The 24467-nt window shown below is 36.9% G+C and overlaps 1 protein-coding gene and 1 long non-coding RNA gene across 4 annotated transcripts in view; one reads left to right on the plus strand and one right to left on the minus strand.

Annotated features, from left to right (window-relative positions):
* The window catches only part of PARD3B (par-3 family cell polarity regulator beta), a 1072202-nt gene that overhangs the window by 101634 nt on the left and 946101 nt on the right, over positions 1-24467 (plus strand). The window contains exon 1 of one of the 3 annotated variants that reach the window (XM_079130567.1): positions 23918-24116. The exons of the other annotated variants lie outside the window; for them this stretch is intronic. Coding sequence (XP_078986693.1) covers positions 24069-24116 — 48 coding nt within the window. The 5' untranslated portion in view covers positions 23918-24068. Of the gene's footprint in view, positions 1-23917; positions 24117-24467 lie in introns of those variants that run through there. 3 annotated transcript variants of the gene reach the window in all.
* The window catches only part of LOC306655923, a 341597-nt gene that overhangs the window by 83043 nt on the left and 234087 nt on the right, over positions 1-24467 (minus strand). The window lies entirely within an intron of this gene.

Genomic DNA, 24467 nt, shown 5'->3' on the forward strand with positions numbered 1-24467 from the left:
TAGACGTATTTATAAATTGCTAAGTGAACACTTAGAAGTAGAAATTCCCATAGGTGGACAATTTGGGAAAGTTTGGATGAATATCTGGGTAGCAAATTTTTATCTGAGACATCCTTATGCAACTAGATGGGAACCTGGTACATTAATGTTTTGCATATCAGTTTTCAGTTGAGTATCCTTTTCTCCACAGAAGTATTACAGGGAATATGATTTTAAAAATTAAGTACAATTGTCTTTTAGACTTTGGGGAGAGGGTTCCTGGACCCTCTTGAGAATGCTCAAGTCCCTTATATAAAATGGAAAAATATTTACACATAACTCACACAATCCTCCAGTGTGCTTTAAATCACCTCTAGATTACTTACAATACCTGATAGAGTGTTAATGCCCAGAGTTGTACTATAATGTTTTGAAATGATGAGGAAAATGACTGTGTACATGTTCGGTACAGACACAATTATTTTTTTCCTGAATATTTCTGATTCACATTTGTTTGAATCCCCAGAGATGTGGAATTCATGGATATGGAGGATCATCTATATAGGCAGGTGTAAATTCCTTGCCTTTGTCTTTACTCTTAGTACTTTCACTAGCTAAGATTTGACAAATGTACACATTTGTATTCCTAACTGCTATTCCAAACTGCTATCCAGGTTTAGAGCATTACCATCATTTCAGAGTTTACTTGTGCTGCTTCATAATTGGTACCTGGCTCCCAGAGACAAATTTGCCTGTTGCAGAAATCCATAGAAAAATAGTCATGCAGTACATACCGTGCCTGGTTTCTTCCACACAGCCTAGTATTTTTGAGATCCTTCCATGTTGTCACCTGTAACAACAGTAGTTCCTGTTGATACTATTTCCTTGTGAATATACTAGTTTTTTTGTACATCCTCCTATTAATGACCACCTGGGAGTCCAGGCTCTTTTATTCCTAGGAATAACTTTTAAAGATTTCATTTAACATGTACAATTAAAACCTATTAATCAAAAATTAAAACTAAAAACATTTAAGACCATACAGCCCTACCATTTGTATGCAGTTATTTCTTAACAACTGCAATTTGGGAACCCTTAATGTTTGTGCATAAATTGTATAATCTGATTTTCATGTCTATACCTAACTTTGTTCACTTGAGCAAAATTTTGGGATTTTGATTAGTAACCATCATTCAAAGTCCAAAGGAAGGTTCCACCTGGCTAACTCCTTCTTATCCCTCACTTGCATCCTAGGACTATCATCTTATGAAATGGCACTCTAAAGTCTGCTATAATGTTTATAGACTTGGACCTCAATTCTGGTCATCTATTTTTACTTTTTAGATAAAATTGAAAATTTAGTTTTATTCTGTTGAATAGCTTCTGTCAGGACTGTTTGTGGTAATGGCATTGGGCAAGTAGGATTAGCATTTTTTTTCCTGAGATTTCTTACATGCCATAAGGAAGCTCAATAAATGCCTAAGCTTGGAAAAAAACAAGAAAATAGATCTTGTTAATGGTTTTGAATTTCTTTGTGCTTATTATTTTCCTACATCATCTTAATCATTCTTAAGTCAGCAGATAGCAACTGCACAAAAGCAGGTGAGCAATTATATTCAAAACTCATCAGTGAAAAAAGAGTGAATACACTAGAAGATGGAAAGACCACCCATAGCTTGGGAGGACTGATGTTGTTAAAATGGCCATACTACTGAAATTGATCCACAGATTGAATGTAATCCCTATAAAAATACCACTGTCCTTCTTCACAGAACTAGAAGAAAAAAATTCTAAAGTTTATATGGATGCTTAAAAGTCTCTGGGTTGCTGAAGAAATCCTAAGCAAAAAGAGCAATGCTAGAGGAATCATAATACCAGATTTCGAAATATACGATAGAGCCATAGTAACAAAATCAGCATGGTATTGGCATAAAAGCAGCTGTGCATACCAGTGGAACAGAATAGAGGATGTAGAAATAAATCTTATGCATCTATACCACATGATTCTCAAAGAAGTTGCCAAAAACATACATCGGAGGAAAAATAGCCTCTTTAACAAATGGTGCTGGGAAAACGATATCCACCTGTGGAAGATTGAAACTAGACCCCTATCTTTCACCTTGTGCAAAAATCTACTTAAAATGGATAAAGACCTTAATTTAAGACCCTGAAACTCTGAAACTACAAGAATAAAACATAAAGGAAATACTATTAAACATTGGCGCAATTGGATTTCCTAAACAGGACTCCAATAGTTCAGAAAACAAAAGCAAGACTTGACAAAGGGGATCACTTCAAATTGAAAAACTGCTGCACAGCAAAGGAAAAAATCAAAGAAGAGTCAAAGGACAGAATGGGAGAAAATCTTTGCCAGCTATTTATCGGACAGAGGATTTCTACCTAAATATATAAAGAACTAAAACAAAACAAAAGTTATCCAATAAAAATAGGCAAATAATCTGAATAGACACTTCTCAAAAGGACAAATATAGAATATACAAAAAAATGCTCAATATCTTTAACCATCATGAGAATGCAAATCAAAATTACATCAAGAGTGTATCTTACCCGAGTCATGTCATTTGTGGGAAAGAATGAATCTGGAGGACGTTACGTTAGGTGAAGTAAGTCAAACGCAGACAAAAGGTATCAAGTGTTTTCTCAAATATATAAATTTCAACAAAAACATAATCCTGGAAGTAGATGGGACTATTGAGGTAGGGGAAGGGGACCAGGGAGGGTGGGAGAAGGCAAGGCAGTATAGAAGGGAGGGAGGATTTGATCAATGCATGATACGTGCATGTATGGAAACATCACAGTAAACCCCACTAATTTTGTACTATTAATAAATATTAATAATTGTAAGAAAAGAAAACTTAATAAAAGGCATATTAGGTTCTTGAATTGGGGTGGAATAAAAGGTTGGGGAGGAAAGCAGACACTCTGCAGTCATAGGAGGTGTATGATAAGGGTGGGTTAGGTGTTGGCTTCACTGACCTTACATGTTATTTGGAAGAGCTTAAGGGAGATGATAATCAGCAAATATTTATGTACAGATCCAACAGGGTGTGCATTCCACTGCCTAAACTTGCTTCAAAGACCTCATGAAATTGGATAACTTCCAGAGCTTTTGTGGAAGAACAAGAGGTGATCAAACTTAGAGCTGTTCCAAGAGAAGCAACAGTAAATGAGGGGTGGGGAGGAGGCAAGGGGAAGGAAAGATAATGGAATGAGACTAACAGCATTACCCAATGTACATGTATGATTACATAAATGGTGTGACTCTGTTTTATGCACAACCAGAGAAATGAAAGTTGTACACCATTTGTGTATAATGAACCAAAAAATAATAATAAAACACCCCCCCCAAAAAAAAAAAAAAAAAAAAACCTATGGAAGACTTCAAGTGGAGAAACAACATCCTTTGAAAGTTTGTGAATGAAGAGTCACAAGAAAATTAACTTTCCAACAATTAGAAACTTGTCCACTTTTCCCTTCCTGCTTTACATTTTGACATATCATATCTTCACTGTAAAATGTGCTCTTGCCTCTGATTAGAAGTACCCTTGTGAATTTAGTCTTGTCTCAAAACCTAAGTTCAGGTGTGTTTTAGTCAGCTTTTTCACTGCTGTGACTAAAGGATCTGACCAGAACAACTGTAGAGGAAAAAAGATTTATTTGAGGGCTTATGGTTTAAGAGGTCTTAGTCCGTAGAAGGCTGGCTCCATTCCTTGGGAGTCAAGGTGAGGCAGAACATTATGGCAGAAGAGTGTGGCAGAGGTAACCAGCTCACAAAGTAATCAGGAAGCAGAGAAAGAGTGAGTTCTCCAGTTGCCAGATACAAATATATACCCCATAGCCGTGCCCCCAATTAACCACTACCTCCATCCACACCCCACCTACCTTCAGTTACTACTGAGTTAATCCCATCTGGGAGTAATTCACTGACTAGGTTAAGACTCTCACAACACAATCATTTTTCCTCTGAACCGTCTTGCATTGTCTCACATGTGAGCTTTTTGGGGACACCTCATATCCAAATCATAACAAGGTGTCACTTCCACAATAATGTCTCAATGGTTAACTCCTTTAATTCCTTACAGAATCATCTATCTATTGTTTAAGTTCTTGACCTCCTCTCTATTATTTCAGTACCTTCAAAATACTTTCAATCTTGCTAATCATTGATTCCTCCCGTAGCAGTTGCAGCTGTAACCGTGGAACTGTGTGTAGTAATAGCAGCTATAACAGCAGCAGCCACAATAACCACCCCCAGGCCAGGCACAGTTCATAGCTTTTTACATGGTGTTTTCATTAAATCTCACCATATCTCTATAATCTCAATATTATTATTATGTTTAATAATGTGCTTCATTGCCTAATCTGTAGTGATTTTGAATTATAGTCTATTTTAGGTTAAGCTAATATCTTTCTGAAATTTCTTGGGTGTAGGAAGGATGGTACAATGAATCAGAAAACACCACCCCAGGTACATATATAACTACATGACTGATGGTAGTCTACATCATGTATAACCAGAAGAATGAGAAATTATACTCCATTATACATGATGTATGAAAGTGCATTCTATCATCATGTGTAACTAATAAAACAAATTTTAAAAATTAAAAAAAAATTTTCCAAAATCAAATTCTTATAAAATTATATAGAAAACACTGTAGACCATTTTTTGGTCAAGTCAAGATATATAAGAAGTATACTAAAATATCCTTGATGGGTATGTGTATAGGGAGATGTTAATGACAGAACCCGGAATATGGGATGGCCAACTTAGCCATCATTTTATTTCCTTGTCTTGTAAAATGAGGGGAATAGCAATCTAATTCCCAAGCTTTTTATGGAAGATAATATATGTGAAAATGCTTTGTAAATTATTAATGTTTTATAATAGAAATCACTTTCCCATCTTATTAAAAAATGATGAGATAGTCTTTGAACCAGTGGACTTTTGATTAGCTTTTTTTTTTTCCTCAAGATTTGTTTACTCTTATAAAGCACATTTTTCTTTTTTGTTAAGTTGCTAAAAGAAACTTCCTAATTATCATCTTTAGTGGATCTTCTCTATAGTTAAATGTATATGTATGTGAGTGTCTTTTGAGGTGAATACTCTGGCTTAAATATTTGTTTACTTTCACATTGATTAAATATTCTTATGTTAATTATAATGTTATAAAATAGACATTGAATGGGGGCTCACAGAGACTTTTTTTAAAAATCTATTCCTTGTTTGTGATAATGCCTTTTTTCCTTTATGCAGAGCCACATACTGTTGCCCCAAAGTGGTATATCTGAAGACTTCTCTCTCTCCCTTTCTGTTTCTCTTTTTATTTGGCTCCTAAGTCTTTCTTAGCTAAGACTCCAAAGTCCTGGTGAAGTCTGCCCCCACCACCAGAATTCCTTTTAAATTACTGAAGAAGAGGGACCATTTCTGTCTTGGTGCCATGTTTACCTGCAGCTCTAATAAAGTGGCCAGGTTACCCTTCCTTGCTCCTCTGAGGCTTCCTGAGCCCTGTCTTTAGAAACCCTGCTTTCATTACCTTTCTACTGCCTTACACTGTTAAGGCCCTGATTTTAGCCTTCCCTCTGGTTTCATAGCCTGAGATGATTCCAACCTAGATTTCATGTGCCTATATGTCTTTCTAAATTTTCTTATGTGTCAATGATAATATTCTAAAGCTCACACTTTATTGTACTATAATTGCATTCTACCACTTCCAGCATTTTTAGCTAAACTTCACAGTTGGCAGTGGTCTTCATGCAGCCTGGGCTTTTAAATTCCTTTATAGATTGTCTGTTTCTCCCTCTCCCTCTCCCCCACTCCCCTTCCCCCCTCTACCAACTCACCTCTCCCTCTCCTTCTCCCTCTCTTTCCATACACACACACACACACACACATACACAAATATATACACAACACATGTGTATGTGTGTGTGTCCTTTGAAAGTCTGTAAATAGTCACAAGAAAATTAACTTTCCAATAAGATGTGTATGTGTGAACATATTCATAGTGTTCGAGTCTTACCAAAAATCATGTTCCATAGGAGTTAAAAATTGTTATTCTTTGCTGTTTCTAGTATGAAGTAAAAAAATATATTACACAACTTTGGAAAATTAATATGTTTATTTTCATTTCTCTTTAATACCAATTGTTATTAATGTTTCCTCCTTGTGTGTCATCCCCATTAATTTATGTACAGCTGCTTTAGAGTATATATTTTATTTTCTCCTCTTATAAGTCAATAGACTCAAGGATGCCAAGAGAATTTTTTCATAGAATTTATAATTAAAACTGAAAGACAAATTTTAAGTTTATTGTCTATTGTCAGGGGAAAATGTACTAATAGTTTTAAAAGATAGATACAGTTTTCAAAGTTCCATGAAGTCCCTGATTATTGCACTCTTATCCTATTGTTAACAGTTCATTATATTGCCTCTCAGATTTAATATAACTCCAGATTTAATATACTTCTAGATTTAATATAACCATCTGTTTAAAGAATGCATAATGTCTGAGATAAGTGCATAATATATTTTACTGTTATTTATTAGACATTTACTAAATTCTAGTACTTTTACTATCGCAAATACTTAGGGAGAGCATTTTTGTGAACATAGATTTATTAATATTTTAGGATTTTCTTTAGATTAGAATCCCAGAAATAAAATAACAAGGTGAGAGTAAAAATTTTTCCCTCTTTCTGATATATTACTGGATAGAAGAAATTTTTCTGTTATTCCCAATTTATGTTTCTGGGCTGTCACATTTTTATATTAATTGGTTGCCATTCACTCTTTTATAGTCTCCCCATACCCCCTCAAACAGAGTAGCTCATTTCTTTGTTTGAGATTAAATATGTTCTTTAGGCTTCAAAATAGTGTTTTCTAGGCCAGGCCCTTTGGTTTGGGAAAGGAATCTGCACTGTGCTACAGTGAGCATAGGAGGGAGATACAGAAGAGATGTGGGGTCAGGGAAGACCTGACAGGAGAGGTGGTAGGTAAGAGGGAGGCAAGGTAGATTCAAATTGATTTCTCAGGTTTTTCTGGCATTGTCCCTGATAAAAAGCTGTCTCTAAGCTATAAAAGTACCACTGTCCTATTTTGAAGAAAAAGCCTATGGCTAGATTTTAAAAACAATAAAGTTAGATTCTGAGCAATCAGACTGTGTATTTTCTTATAAAAAAAAATTGAAAAAGCAACAAGAAATTGTGTCTAAATTTATAAGAAATAAGTTCTGACTTGTCTACTTTAATGAAGATGTTGTAACCAGGTTTCATAGTTAGAAACCACCTGCATGTCAAGCACATAGGAAAGTAGAAGTTCACAGTTCTGCAGGAAATCATTGAAAAACCTGTAGTGCTTAGCAACCCACAAGTTTGTTAAAGCAGTTTCAGAGATATCATTTACTACTTTATGGAATTGTCATTAGGCAGTTCAGAGTTCATCTGAATGGATATGTTCATGTGCAGATAAAAAATCAGGGAATTGTGATCTAGCATTGCAGTGTGGTGAATTGATTTTCACGCACCGAGCATTACAGCTCACTATATATTTAAACCAGCTTTAGCAAAGCATGATTCTGTTATCTAGAATAAACTAGACTTTGGAATGGTATTGCCTTTAGCTATTCAAGAGCATAGTAAGAACATTTTATAGCATACTGATGAAAATAGACATCTTGAACATTACATTAAACCATTTCACTATTCTGTTGGCTATGCCGTCAGCAACTGTGCTAAGATTTTGAATGCACAGTAATTGTAACTCATGGTTAGCATGTATTTTTTTTTCTAGTGCTTCATCAAACAACACTCACCCTGTAACCTAATGGAAATGATGACATACTTGTTCATAACAGGCTGTTTTGCAACAGCAAAATCTCAAAGTATCATCCTTAAATTCTAGGATCCATTCTTTTCTTTGTTTAATAGGCCAATGTGTTCCTCCATGGTCAGGCATCCATCCCTGGCACGTGTGCTCATGAACTGTATGTCCTGGGGCCACTGTCTTTTCACTCTTCTGAGCTGGCTTTATCATCACTAAGTTCTAAACTTCAGTAAACCCAGGCACATTTCCGCCTGTTTCTCTGACAGATTGGTCCCCAGCACCTTGGGAACTACAGAGTGAGAAGGGAGAACTGCAGGATGCAGACTTAGAGCTCAGAGGTTGGGGAAACTGAACAGAAAAAAAAAAATCTCTTCGGCTGGGGTTACAGATTGGAAGATGGAATTCACAATATGATCTTATAATTCAAGTCTGATTCAGATATACTTCGGAAGGTGGTGAAGAATATAAAATTCAGATATTCTAGGTTGCTCTTGTTAATTGAAGACCAGGATTTTTAGACAAGAATTTCTAGGAAAAGTATGGGTTCAATGAGAATAAAAATGACAGCTATTACTATTGTTATTAATGACTTTTGTTCAAGTGTTTATTCTGTACCATACATGGTAGTGAATATTCTTTTACATATATCATCAAATCCTGTCAATGATTTTGTTTTTTAAAGTTAGGTACCATGATTATCTTTATTCCTCTGACCAGGTAACCCTTGGAGCTTTGTGATCTGTTGCCCAGGTGGTGGCTCTGAGACTGGAACACAGGCTGTTTGAATTCAGGGCTATGGTTTAATTGCTGTCCTCACACTGAGCTGGGCAGCCTCTGCTTGTCCCTGTGCTTCTCTTCATCACCCACCTCCAAACATGGAGGGACCCCTCAGGTGGCATCAGCACTTTGCTTGTCCTGGTTTCCTGTACTGCGCAGCCCAGGGCTGGTGTCCTGACAGAAGACCACAGGGTAAGGAGAGAGGGCAAGCAGAGTCATTGTCCTCGTTCCCTCTCTGCAGGATTAGCTGCCTTCTCTCCACGCTGGGCCACTCTTGTCAGGGAGCCTTCTCCTGTCTCCTCAGGTCAAGGGCCGAAGGAGTAGAAAGTTTGGTGACTTGAACCTGGCATATGGTCCCCTTTTGGTTTCTATAAACCCCCACTTCTTACAAACAGGCCCTTTATTATCTTTAATGGCCAGGCAGGATGTACCATCTGTTTTTGCCAGGAACTGATCTGATATACTAGCTCTGCTACTTCAAGAAAATGAACCACACCAAGAGGAATGTTGGGATTTTTGGCAGTCAACAAATATCCATTAAGTATCTACAAAAAAAGAAGGCATTGTGCTAGGTGTGGAAGAATGACTAATTAAACAAGAACCCAGGGCCCTGCCCATAAAAACAAATAAATAATAATGAATAAATAGGAAAAGCACATCTCAGATGTGCATTTAAAATGTCAGTGCAAGTCTCTGTGGGCTAAGTGTAACAGGCTTTCAGGTTAGGGAGGGATGAGTAGGCATGTGGTAGGCACTTGTCAGCACTGATAGGATTCAGTAAACATGGAAGGAAGGAGGAATTTGAAAAATGTATTTTGGGGATAATGAGAAGAATCCAAATGGGGCTTCAGGCTCCTTGAGGGAATAGCAGGGATAGGTGAGATATGTACTTATGTTGAAAAGTATTTGGTCTTTCTTTTTTATCTTGCCTTTTTGCAAAACCATTTGGTACCCAAATTGGTGTCATGTTGATAGTTGTCCATGCTTATTGTAAATAAAATCTGGATTGAAGTAGTAACAATGCCTGGACTATTCCTTTTTTGGAGAGGAAACGAGTTTCTTTGAGTATCTGTTTACTCTATGTCAGGCCTGCAATTGTGTTTGAACACACCATGGTCGTAATTCATACTCTTGGTTCTAATAACACTTTCATATATAATTACCATTACTTTGTAATTACAGCAATAAAGTCCATTCTTTGGGAGCTATTCCAGTATTTAGAATACTGAAAATAAGTGTGCTTGGTACCAGTTGTCAAATGATTTTTCCAACGCTTGAATTTCTAAGAAATCAGTTTCTATTGTACTTCAAAACAAAACCGATGTCTAATAAAATTCTCCGTTTTTGAGATGGCAGCTCTTTGTAGAACCTGAAAAAGAAAACTTTAAATCAAAAAGAATATTCACAGAAAGATTTATGTTCTATTTAGAATTATTGAGGGGGAGAGAGAATTGTGAAAACTAACTCAGAAAAAAAAAAAAAAAATAGCCCAGAGACTTAAGGCTGTATTTTGCCTTATTTAGAAATTAAGTTGGTTTAAACCTGAGAGTGAAGTGAGGCTTAAGGAGAGAACTTGTACATGCAGAATGAGGTAGGCCTATTTGAGTCTGATTCCTCTTGTTCTATGGTGTTCCTTGGAAATTTTGTGTGAATTTCTACTTGAGCTTGTCTCTAGGTGTCTGTCTTGAACCTGTCTCTGTGTCAAAGCCCAATAACTAACGGTCCAGAATGAAGCCACTGGACCAACCTGGCAGGAGCAGTGACCACAGGAGCATCAGCAGAGCTAAACACAGTGCTTGGATAGACTTTTACCAGGCCATTGCATCCATTGGAAATTGGTTGGAATGTGACTTTTATTACCTATAGGTAGCAATTTAATGATGCATATTTTTCCTAGTGAGTTGCAGGGACATCTTTATTGGTTATCGATAATTATTTTACTGATCATTAGTGTTGTAGGTTGCCAGCTAACAACCATGATTACAGGGGACACTGTTAAGTTGTTTTTTTGGTGCTAGGGATATTTCTTTTTTTTTTTTATTTTATTTATTTATTTATTTTTATTGTAAACAAATGGGATACATGTTGCTTCTCTGTTTGTACATGGGTTAAAGGCATACCATTTGTATAATCATAAATTTACATATGGTAATGTTGTTTGATTCATTCTATTATTTTTTCCCTTCCCCCCCACCCCTCCCACCCTTCTTTTCCCTCTAAACAGTCCTTTCTTCCTCCATTCTTGCCCCCCTCCCTAACCCTAAACCTAACACTAACTCCTCCCACCCTCCCCCTTATGTGTCATCATCCACTTATCAGCGAGATCATTTGTCCTTTAGTTTTTTGAGATTGGCTTATCTCACTTTGCATGATGGTCTCCAATTTCATCCATTTGCCTGCAAATGCCATAATTTTATCATTCTTTATGGCAGAGTAATATTCCATTGTATATATATATACCACAGTTTCTTTATCCACTCATCAATTTAAGGATATCTAGGTTGGTTCCACAATCTGGCTATTATGAATTGAGCAGCTATAAACATTGATGTGGCTGTATCTCTGTAGTATGCTGATTTTAAGCCCTTTGGGTATAGACCAAGGAGTGGGATAGCTGGGTCAAATGGTGGTTCCATTCCAAGTTTTCTAAGGAATCTCCACACTGCTTTCCAGAGTGGCTGCACTAATTTGCAGCCCCACCAGCAATGTATGAGTGTACCTTTCTCCCCACATCCTCGCCAACACCTGTTGCTTGTATTTTTGATAATCGCCATTCTAATTGGGGTGAGATGGAATCTTAGGGTGGTTTTGATTTGCATTTCTCTTATTACTAGAGATGTTGAACATTTTTTTGTGTATCTGTTGATTGCTTGTACATCTTCTTCTGTGAAGTGTCTGTTCATTTCCTTAGCCCATTTGTCGATTGGATTGTTTGTATTCTTGGTGTAGAGTTTTTTGAGTTCTTTATAGATTCTAGAGATTAGTGCTCTATCTGAAGTATGAGTGGCAAAGATATTCTCCCACTCTGTAGCCTCTTTCTTCGCATTGCTGATAGTTTCCTTTGCTGAGAGAAAGCTTTTTAGTTTGAATCTATCCCAGTTATTGATTCTTGCTTTTATTTCTTGTGCTATGGGAGTTCTGTTGAGGTGGGAATTCTGTTGAGGAAGTCTGGTCCTAGGCCGACATGTTGGAGATCTGGACCTACTTTTTCTTCTATAATCTGCAGGGTCTCTGGTCTGATTCCAAGGTCCTTAATCCATTTTGAGTTGAGTTTAGTGCATGGTGAGAGATATGGGTTTAGTTTCATTCTATTGCATATGGATTTCCAATTCTCCCAGCACCATTTGTTGAAGAGGCTATCTTTTCTCCATTGCATATTTTTGGCACCTTTGTCTAGTATGAGAAAGTTGTATTTATTTGGGTTTGTGTCCATGTCCTCTATTCTGTACCATTGATCTACCTGTCTATTTTGGTACCAATACCATGCCGTTTTTGTTACTATTGCTTTGTAATAAAGTTGAAGTTCGGGTATTGCGATACCCCCTGCTTCATTTTTCCTGCGAAGTATTGCTTTAGCTATTAGGGATATTTCTGATTTCTGCCTGCGGCAGTAGTGTTACAAGGACATCTATGTGATGCTTAGCTTTCCAAACATATGAATCTTTTTATTTAGAGGAATGAGGGATATGTTCTTTTGGGCGTGACAAAAAGGCCATCCTGGTGCTCCAGAGAATGGTGTGATTTCTTTCTACCTATTGGTTATCTTCTAGGGATCCCTTCCAATGACTGCTATAGCCATGTCCCTCATCTCCAAACAATCACTGGACATTATTTCTTGAATATCTCACTTCTATCTCAATTTCAGCATATCAAAAATATAATTGATGTTTCTGTGAATTTGACTCTTTATATAACATGAAAAGTTGTACAGGATACTACTGATTTCCCATTTCTTAGGATTAGGAACTACAAACTCTTTTGGATATATTCAACAGTGAAAGTTCATATATATGTTTTCATAAAATTCAAGACTGATTTCTAGTTGTTCCTGATGCTAATGCAAGGAATACCATTTAAAACAACAATGACAACTTGTCAGGATTTCATGTCTGGATGCTGGTTGTTTTATGGTTTAAATAATAGGTGTCCCCCAAAAGCTCATGTGTGAAACAATGCAAGAAGGTTTAATGTTGAAATGATTGGGTTATGAGTTTCTTAACTAATCAGTGCATCGATTCACTGATAGGGATTAGGCAAGTAGGATGTGGCTGGAGGGTGGGTCCCTGGGGGGTGTGCCTTTGGTGTTGATATTTTGTCATTGTTTAACAGAGCTCTCTTTGCTTCTTTGTGCACATTCTCACCCTTCTGCCATGATGTTCTGCCTTATCTGAGGCCTGAGTTATGGAGTTGACCATCTATAGGCTGAGACCTCTGAAACTATGAGCTCCCAAATGAACTTTTTCTCCTCTAATTGTTCTCATTAGGTCTTTTGGTCACAGCGAGAAAGCTGACTAAAATACTGGTAGATGCCTATCCTTAAGTAGCCCTTCCCATGTCGTGCCCCTTGTGAGAATTCTCTACTGTAGTAACTGCAGTTTATGTGTTTTTCCTCTAATGGGGACTTGCCCTTTTCTGTACCTCTTAGGTCACACATTACATAACATCTAGAATGTGGTGGTGTTTTTCATTGCCTGATGACTTCTGTCTACCCTTCAAATTCCAGCCAATTTACATCTCCCATAAATTTGAAATTATATCTTTAGGATGACTTTTTATTCCCTTAAAATTCCTTTATACTATTAGGTTTGCAAGGGGACACATTTCTGCACTCCGGGATTGAATGTTTATTTAGGACAGTTATCTCTTTATTCCAGTGTATGGTATTTACATCCAACAAATGCTTTAGGTGATTTTTTTCTGGTGTACCTTGACTGTGCTGATCAATTGACCTTCATGCATGGGCTCAAAAATATTGTTTTTTTTTTTTTTTTTTTTTGTAAGAGAAACAACATGTATCCCATTTGTTTACAATGAAAATAAATTAAAAAAATAAAAAACATTTTAAAAAATCTTTTTTTTTTTTTTTTTGGTACCAAGGATTGAACTCGGGGGCACTCAACCACTGAGTCACATCCCCAGCCCTATTTTGTATTTTATTTAGAGGCAGGTTCTCACTGAGTTGCTTAGTGCCTCGCTTTTGCTGAGGCTGGCTTTGATCTCATGATCCTCCTGCCTCAGCCTCCTGAGCTGCTGGGATTATAGGCATGTGCCTTCACACACAGTTCAAAAATCTTTTATTTTATTTATTTTTTTGTTAATGTACCAAAATATACTCTTCAGCATATTATTATGATTTTAACTGAAAGTTAAAAATAAATCTAACATTTCAACAATAAAAGCAAAATGTGTTGTCCTTTTCAAAATTAGAATCTTTCCCTAGATAGGTGGTCAGAACAATTTTAAATTTAAAATTATTTTCACTGAACACAAACATACACTAGTTTATTAATAAAAGAAAGTGTGTATGTGTGTGGCGGGGAGATCTCACAGGGACATCTCTGGGATATACAGGTTTTCCCTTAAGCATGTGTAATTTTTAAAATAAAATAATACCCTGAATCCAATGAGCTTTACTGAACATGGTATCCAAATTGATGGGAAGTCTTGAGTCTGCACGTCTGCTATACTTTGCTTACGAGACTTCCATAAAACAAAATATTCCTCCCCAAAGAACCAGGGAATAAAAGTAAATGGCAGATATAGATGCCCTTTAAAATAACTGAGGACCACTAAAGTTGTATTTTTGCTCTTTGTTCCTACTTTTCTGAGCTGCAGATGCCTAGTGAAAGTTGGTGACCAGCCACACTTTTTAAGTCTTGGGTGTTTTTAGGCAGGTTTTATGCATAAATGCGGGTGCCTGTAGAGTCCTAACAGGGTTCTGGGGAATTTTTATGTGATACTGGAACCATGAGAATGTAAATGGAGAAGAGTCATTCTGGGCATTTTGAAAACCACCCACATTGTCACTGAGGCCAAGATCTAAGTGAACTGAATGGTACTCCATTGGCTGTATAGTGTTTGCCCTATCATGTTAAACAAACATCCAGGGAACCTCAGGCCCTCTGGTATAAAATATGCAATTCCTCAAGCATGATAGTTTACTAGAAAAAGAAAGGGCACCCACTGAGAGTTTTATGTGGAATTTAAACAATGACATGTATTTTCTATGGGCTCTTTCAGTAACCAAAATTATTCAAGAGAAGTGTTCTTACCTTTGTATTTTCTTCCTCAAGTAGTTCATTGATTATGTGAAGGGAAAGAACCTTTTAAGCTTCTTGGGTTTCTCAGGCAGTAGCCTGTGCTGTTGTTTAACATGAGATATTAGTTAAGGCAATTGTGCTTGGCCATTCTGGGCCTTTTAAATCTTTGCTAATAGCACTGTTATCAGCCTGTAAGTTAGTAGGATTTTGGTGTGAACTCACTCAGATTCATCTTAATAGTCCATTCTTATGTGAGCACTTTGCTACCTATATATTTCTTAAATGATGACTGCATTATTTAGATGCAAAACTATAGAGGAATTATTAGCTTCTTTAGGTTCACTAGTGCCAAATACATCTCCCTAGCCATCAAAAGTGGACAGAGTCAAATTCCAAATCTGGAGAATACTTCTACTGTGTTTTTTTTTTTTTTTTTTTTTTTAGTTGTCTTTCTTGACGTAGAAGCACAATATTTTTGAGATATGTTTTCTAGATATTGCCTTTTAATGGGTTCTTCAATGAATTTTAATATTGAATGTGACTGCACTAACTTTTCTTTTTGCCTCCTCCAAGGATACTTTGTGGTTCTAATTTTGGTACCAACTTGTTTTTTAAGTAGTTAACATTTTGGATTTGTGGTTCTATTTCATTGGACATTCATTTCTTAAACATTTAAAACATTTAAACAATAAATATTTAAAACATTTAAATATTTAAAAATGGGATACATACATATGTACACATACTTATATATGTATGCATGTACACATACATATATACAAACGTGCATGAAATATGTAAAGAAAAAAAATAAGTTGTCTAATGTCTACCTCTACCTCTGCAAAACTGCTTCCCTGTTCAAGAAATCATGTGTTGCCTGCACCCTAGAAGTCTTCACTCCAAAAGAAAGTACGATCCTGAATTTGTTATTCTTTGTTTTTCTTTACTACCTTAATACAGAATTCTAAATGTTAGCTTAGTATTTGTAGTATTTTAACTTCATTTTATGAACTATATAGGAATATACACATAACGGGATTGAGTCCAAAAGCTTTCAGTCAACATTCTCTTTAAGATTGATCCATGTCATTTCATGAATCTATAATTTGTTAGTTTTTATAATTGTATGAATTCCTGCATGTAAGTGTACCAGACATCAGTCATCTCTTCTGTTGACCACTTGTGTTGTTTAGAATTGAGGGCTAGTGTGAAGAAAGGTGCAGTGAACTTCCTTACACACCTATCCCAGTGTACCTATGCACTACTCATCTTAACATATATGAGTGGATCACAGGATTATACTAATTTTCAGTTTAATCAGATATCAGAAGTAGTTTTGCAAATCAGTTGTGCCAACTCACATTTCTGTCTTTAGGGTTTTGGTTTCTCCACTTCCTATTCTACTTAATACTATTAGTTTTTGCTTTTGCTATTTTCTATGAGGGTGCAGTGATGCTTCATTGTAATTTTAATTTGTCTTTCCCTGATAACCAACAGGATCAACTACCTTCGCATATTTTTGTTGATCATTTGTTCTTTGCTGGTAAGTTTTCCTTCATGTCTTTTTATTGAGTTGTTTTTCTAGTTTTTTTTGAAGTATTCATTATATATTATAAATAGCTTTTTTGATTAAATATTATTTTGTCTTTATATTTTTTAAGTAGTTTAACTTGTCAACTTTTTTCTAGGTGTTTCATATCTTTTGTTTTATTTGGAAATTATCTTACACTCATAATTTCTAAATAAGTGAAAAAAAGTTTTCAGTTCCTATTAAACTATATGTAAGAGGACTGGGCAAGAAGTTTTCATGATATTGCTTTGTTTCCAAATTAACACTGAGCATTATACTATGATCATATGCAATATCCAATTGTAATTTGCATCCTGATTCAAGGATTCTTGGTGTAGAATGGTTTGGCCCTATATAACACTGATTCTTAAATTTGGGGACAACATCCTGAGACCCTGATGACAGTTATGGATTTATCAACATGCCCATATATATCTATATAGACAATTTTGCAAATAATCCTATGAGGTTTCATGACTGAAGCTCATCCAAGAATGCAGTTTAACCTGTGCAAAGTATAGTCTTCTCTGTGTCTTCCTGGCATGCCGGTCTTTACCGTTCTCAAGAATCCAGCATTTCTTTTTTGTGCAGCACTGTTTTCACATCCTGCAACACAGTCCTGATGTGAGGATAATCTTGTAAAGTATAGAGTTTGCAGAAAGAAAGGTGAGCATTTGCCTGACACCCTGCTTTGTGGCTAATTTGTGGTGGGGATGCTTGCATTGTCCCAGTGCCCTTCTTATAATGAAGGCAAAATGATTTATCTGGGTTGAGAAAAAGCATCTGAGCAAGAAAGGGGGCTGTGGCCACCTAATAAAGGTTCTTGAACTAAAGGGTTTAGTTTCTAGTGTTGGATGAGATCATAAACACAAGGATTTGTTCTTAGTATCACTTGTGTGCTAGACAATTCCTTAGTGAGGATCCTTGAGCACCACTTTGGGTAACTCTGACTACCTGGTGAGGTTTTCCACCCTGCTGGGGTGGAAAAATAAATGTGGTGACATTGGGTTATTCCACCATTTCAACTGATCTGAGGTGACAGGCTTGCTACCAACAGGAAGCTCTTATATCTTGAGGGTCAGGGCAGTGATTTATATAGCCAGATAGTTGAATTTTTCTAGTAGAGCATGGATGATGGGGAGTTCACTATGAAAGGTATCTCTGAAGTTAAGATTTTAACTTAACTTTAAAGAGGAGGGGCCTCTTTAGGGAAGTGATTTGTTTTTTTAAGGAACTGGATATTCAGTATTGGTCATAAGCTCTTTTTCTTTGGGGTTTTTAGTTTTAAGCATAACAACTACTTGAATAGGAATAAATCCTTTATTTTGTGTGTATTTCTGGGCACAGTGCCCAGTTTCTTTATGGGGGAAAGTTTATCCCCTAAAGTAATTTCTGAAATGATAGATTTTTCACAGCCTCTAGTGAACTGAGCAGACTACCCAACACATTCAGAGCAGAACCCTCAGACTTCTCTGACATAAGAGGATCTGGAAATACACTGCTGTGGATTAGCAACTCTAGGGGAGCAACATTCCTTGCCCCCTGAAAAAATTAGATTTGCAGCTTTTACTCTTGGTTATCCCACTGTGGCTCTTAGTAGTAGGAGAGCACCCTCGTAATGTTAGAGGCTCATCATCATTTAATTTGCTGGAAACACACACCTCTTGCTATTCTTTCCCTAGTTCTGTAGCTAAACTCCTTGTCCAATTATAAGTCTCACTTGATTGTTACAACACTCTTCGTTGAAGGCTGACGATTGTTGAGTGCTTGAGTCAGTTGATATCCCAGTCTGCAGGTTAGAATGCTGTCTGAATTGCACTGAGCTGTGCCCCTTCTTCAGAACCCTGCCTCTCTCTGCCCAGCTGTGCTTTCTTCTGTGTGAAATGTCCCTTTTTGTTGCTGGCATTCCTGGCTGCATTTTTTTCTCTACTGCTAACCAAGTAGAAAAGTTGTTTCATCTTGTAAAAGCTTCTAATACCGTTCTCTTATTTAGAATATTTTCTGAACTGACACTTGTTAATTGTCATTCAATGGGCGTTTAGACATCTACATAGAAGTCAGGAATTTGGAGAAGCAAAGATGAAGGTGAAATGTTCCCCAAGGTGTTCATGATGTGGGACATACCTAGGTTTAGCTGTGATGGGATGTGATAAGCTCTATCCCTGAGAACATGTACCGTGGGGACACTGAACCGCACCTTCTATGCATTATGAAGACTCAAGATCAGGGCATATGCCTGTATCAGATGACAGGTGCTACGTAACAAGGCACCATAAGCTTGCTAGCTTAGAATCATGAGCCTTTACTGTTGTTTCCCTTCTGGTTTCTACATGTGTTTATACACATGTGTTTATTCATGTTTTAGCCACAGATTGAGAACTTATCTCCCCTGATTTCGTCTGGGTACTTTTGGGTATTGGGTGGTCAGCAGGTTGTAGGATTCCATAATGAACTCATTTGGGAAGATTTATTTCTAGTGGTTTCTCATCCTCCAGCAGGCTAATCTGGGTTTTCTCTCGTGATGAAGCAAAGTCCAAGGAGCAAGCAGAAGTGCTCAGAGCTTTTGCTATCTAGGCTCAAAACTGTCACATTTCAGCAGCATTCTGTTGATTAAAGCAAGCCACATAGCCAACCAGTACTCTGAGGGAATGGAGACACTCTTCACCTTTTCATGGGAAGGACTGCTGAGACTCATGATTAAGGCTGTGGCTACAGGAAATGGGAAGACTTGGGCATGTTCTGTGTACCACTAAGGACATTACATTTGAATTAGGGCTTTAATGGCAAACCAGATGTGACTGAAGTAGAAAAAGGGCAGAAGACATTGAATAGGGATACTCAGGGTTCAGATGACAAAAAATAAATGGTGCAAGCAACTTAATTTCAAAGTTGTTCCTGGTACAATAACTGTAGTGCCATTTCCCAGTCTCCTGCACTGTTCATAACCTTAGTGTTTTAAGCCAAAGGAGAGGATCTTAGACTTATCCCTTATAAGTGAAGAATTGTTAAGAGAGACCCATCCAGTTGTTGGATCTGGATATTTTGACTCAGATCTCCTCTTTGTGTTGTGCTCCTCATAAGCACTGTACATGATTCCAGGCTTATACTTGGAAAGGTGTGTACGTCTCATGTACTGTTTCTCAATGTGGCCTGGCTTCCAAAGTCTGAATACTGTGTAGCAGCATTTCCCTCTTGGGCTCCTTAACAGAGAGCTTGTGCAGGTAGTGAGGGCGAAAGCCTCATGGTGAGAGTTAATAGGTTTTAAGTGACGTAGGTGGCCACAGCTCCTGTGCCTGTGCCTTTGTGTCCTGGATGCAGTTGTGAAGTCCTACAGTCACAGCCTGAGTTGTTGAGGGTAAGATGATGTCGTCTCTGGAAACCCACAGTGCGTGTTCCAGCTTTTTTCAGAACTGTGGCTTCGTGGGCACCAGGGTCAAGAGATTGGAGCTGACTTTGAGAATTCCGGCCATATTGTTTGACCCACAAGTTCTATTCTTCTGCCCCATCACTCTGTCACTATAGTAGGATAAGGAGGAAGAGAGACGAAGTGACTTCTCGTGTGCTTCTTGTCACTGCACTCTCGGTCACACTAAATCATGCACTAGGCATTTGTCTTGGTCAGCTCTTTCACCTCTGTGACCAAGAGACCTGATAAGAACAATTCTAGAGGAGGAAAAGTTTATGTGGGGTTCATGGTTTCCGAGGTTTTAGTCCCTAGATGGTCAACTCCACTGCTCTGAGCCCGAGGTGAACATGGCAGAAGGCTTGGCAACAAGGAAGCAGAGTGTGCTTCTCTTACCTGGGATAATATGCACCCAAACTGCTGCCCCAGTGACCCACCTCCTCTAGCCACACCCTACCTGCCTATAGTTACCACCCAGTTAATCCATTCAAGTGGATTAACACACTGATTAGTTAAGGCTCTTATCATCCAGCCGCTTCACCTCTTTCTCACATTGTCTCACAGGTGAGTTTTTGGGGAACATCTCATATGTAAAGTACAGCAGCATTGATTCATACTTTTATTCCTTCTGGAGAAAACAAGGTAATGTGAAGAAGAGAATTAGAAGGAAGTTGGTTTCTCTACGGAGGCTGTGTGCCTGAATCTTTTAATGCCTGGTTTTTTATGGGCCATACTTGTTCAGGTAATCATATAAAACAAGTAAATTTAAACCTAAGTAGCCACTTACCTGTGAGTATTTGTCTAAAGATTATACTTACAACAAATAGAAAAATAAACTGAATCATTCCCTATACTTAATTATTTTTTTCTTGTTTGGTGCTGGGAATTGAATTCAAGGCCTAGCACATGCTAAGCGTAAGTTCTACCACTAAGCTATGCTACATCTCTAACCCCTCTATACTAAATTTTAAGTGGTATTTGTGGTTATAATTTTTCTCCATTACATTATATTGATGGTGTATATTGGCAAGTTATTATAGCATGTGACTAAAACAAGACATTTTCAAGACATTTCTTAATCTGAAAAAATTAAAGAACTTTTTGGCAATATGTGTATACATTTTATTTTCAAATTTTCCGTAGTTTTCAAGTATTGGAGTATTTACTGGCACCTTTCAGATGTACAGTCCTGTGCCAGAAGCTGTGAGAGATACAATGACTTAGACATGACCCAATTTATCAGGTCAAAGACAAATGTACAGCTATTATAAGGTGCTCTACTATGACAGATCATTTTTCTGATTGCTAGGTGGCATTAATTTTCCATTTTGCATTTGGAATATGCTAGAATTTTATATTTTGACCTTTGTTCAAAAATGCTTTGAATACTAAAAGTTAAAAAAAAAATCTACCTATTAGACCTTTGAAATCAGACTGCTTTAGAAAGGAACAGGCCAATGAAGTTGTTTCACATATGTTGGGAATAAGTAGTTGGAATGATGTTTATACATTTTCTTCCATGTTCCCGTACATGTAAACTTCCCACTGGATTCTGAAGCTTAAAAAACTTGAAAAGTATTAGTTACTGTCTCTAAGTTTGGAAAACAAGTCTCAGACCTAGTAAATAAGCACACTAAGCAAAAGATTCTAGGGAAGATTGCATTCATACAAGCCACCATTCAAGAAGCCTCTGATGAAAGTTGGTGGCCATCCTTTCTGCCATTTATCTCAAAGTTAAGAAATGGTAAATGGTGTAAAGTTGTATAACCTCCAGAATATGCAATGAATCGTTCTTTCCTTTGTCAACCTGGATAACAACACAGATTACTTAACATGTAAATGCTATTTTCATCAATAAGTAGATTTCTAGACATTATGGGTAAAGCTTGCATGAGTTCCAAATAATTTCTATTCATTTCTACTATGTCAGCTTCTAATAGTAAAAAAAAAAAAAAAAAAAAAAAAAAAAAAAAAAAAAAAAAAAATTCCAGAATCTAACAAGTCATTGTATTTTCATATTTAAGCATCCTAACTTTTATTTCCAGAGTGTAATCTACTATTATCAATGTATCTATGAGTATTTTATTCATTCCTAATAACCAATGCAAAGAAATAGTCAGATGTCCAATTGATCCCTGTGATCTTTGCAGAAAGTTAAAAGCTTATAGATATTAAAAGGAATGACCTTGGCTTCATTTCTTTAGGGTATGTAACAGCAAAACTTAAGTAGCCAGGCCAACTATCACATTGTTCCAGGTGTTTTAGCATTCCCTGGCTGTAATAGCAGTCTAGATATGCTGAGTCCAGAAAATGCTAGTTCTTCAGTTTGCATTTTTAGGCATGTTACTGCTTTATTGAATGTTATCAAATGTATTTGACCTAAAGAGTTACCAATAACAGAGGTTTTAGCTTTCTCTTTCTTTGTGGGAAGAATCTTGATGTAATTGGACAATCATATAGTTTTCATTATATTCACATTTGGTTTCCAAAGGTAGACCCAAAGAAGTTGCTTCTTTCTGTATTCTCAGCCTATACTTTATGTGACTGGCACCAAAGAGAGAGAACCCTGAGATACTTCTTTGTGAGACAGCAGGCCCCCTCAACCACCAGTGGAGCTGAATAGGGAAAAATCAAATTCCCTGAATGTAATGGGCTGCATGAGGGCAGCAAGGGGTAATGCACACTAGATAGCGGAGGGTACACTTGGGTGGTGTGTAAGTGTGGTATCATGGGTCATATGTGCTGATTACTGTCATTCTGGAATGCAGGTCTACTTTTTATAGATTGCATAATTTTATTTTTCCAGGAGTAGCTGCAAAGCTAGATTTCTATGCCAAATATGCCATCATTAAAATACGGTGCAAGTCAAAAGAAATACTTCGGTGGGTGAGACGGGTTTGCGTCATGATCTTGTTTTCCCTACAGGTGGAGAGTGGCCTCTGACACCATTGTATTACCATCTTAAGTACTTTAATACATTATTTAACAGTAGCTTTAAAATAATGTTAATCTGTCTTTATAAACAATGATTACTATTTACAAAAAAGATTACACTATGACTACTTAGGTCCAAGCCAGAGTTACTTTTCACACTATACATAAATCGACCACTGCTACTGTTTAATATAACTCTGGCATTAATGCCATTCTTTTTCTAAGATTGGAAGACTTTGAACTAAACCTCTCTTCAGTCTACATGGGAGACTCTGAGCCACATGGTTCTACTTGAAAAAGCCCGTACAGATAACTCACCTTAACCTTAAGGGTCTGTGCCTGAGGAAGAGAGGTGTGAGGTATTTGCTGATAGATCTCAGTGAATTCTCTGGAGAACATACTTCCTTTCCCTCTGTTCCCCTTAGGGAAGAAGTCACTCAACAAATGTATGTTGAGCGTTGGACCTTCTAAATTATAAATGTCCGTCCTCTCCTTTGTGTCCCTTGACTTGAAGGGTTTTTTCCTTCAATCAGTAATTTCCACTTCAACAATGTTCATTATTGCAATTAACCATCTTCTTCCAACTCCTTTTTTTCTATTTTTAATAAAAAAAAAACAAGAAAACACATCTACATTTCTTAAAGAAAAATGTCCTTTGTGCTCCAGCCCTAGCTATTAAACACTTAAAACAAAGTTATTTATTATCAATAGTTTGCTAGGGGATATGCTAAGTTGGGGGGATGGACTATGAAAATTCATAACACATATCAATGTATTATCTTCTTAAAAATGCTAATCTACTGTTCTGTCAATACTTTCTCTGGAAGGAGTGCAGGTGATGTCTAACAAATCATTAGTGAACCAAGCCAGCATCTTGTTAGGCACTGTTCTGGGTTCCACAGTGTTACAGAAGTGTATTTCTGAAGCGACTCTGGCACTAAATTTTGATCCTTTAAACAAGTTGCTGCTTCTGGCTGTGATTTTTTTTTTTTCCTCTCCATTCTCTGAAAAAATTTCTTTGTCTTTCATTTTTTAAAGGAGCATTATTCATTAATTGCCACCAGTAATAGTAATTGCATGATGTTTTATAATTCCTGAAGAAAGGTGCTACCAAAATCTAATACATCTTAACTCTACATAACTTTAAAAGTTTTAATGAATACATTTATAGAACATACATGTGGCTTTGTGAGTTAGGCCAAAAAATGAAGCCATTAATTGCCAAGTTGAGTTTAAGCCCTAATTTCCTTCCTTTCCAGATTCTGAATGCTTCCATATTGGGCAAATGGTTGAGTGTTGATGCTTTGTCCAGGGAACATTGCCAGCTCATTGTCTCAGTTTCCACAGGTCAGGACTTCTTTTAAATCAAACTAGTAGTTAGCAGTTATTCTTCCTAGCAAGACTGGTAGGTAGTTCCAGGGATATTGAGACTCTCAGTTCTTCAGTTAGCATGTTTGTTGTCTCTTAAGAATGGGTGTTAATCCTTCCTCTTCCCCCATCTCACCTTAAGACACATAGAATATTTCATTTCATCCATCAATGACTGAATACATTTATTTCTCAGCAGCTCATGAACATTTTCTAAAATAGAGCATATTTTAGGCCTGCAAAGCAAATCTTAGAAAACACACACACACACACACACACACACACACACACACACACACACACACACACACAAACACACACACAGATAAT

This window comes from Sciurus vulgaris (genome assembly GCF_902686455.1).
Source record: "Sciurus vulgaris genome assembly, chromosome: 3".
In the NCBI taxonomy this organism is placed as follows: Eukaryota; Metazoa; Chordata; class Mammalia; order Rodentia; family Sciuridae; genus Sciurus; species Sciurus vulgaris.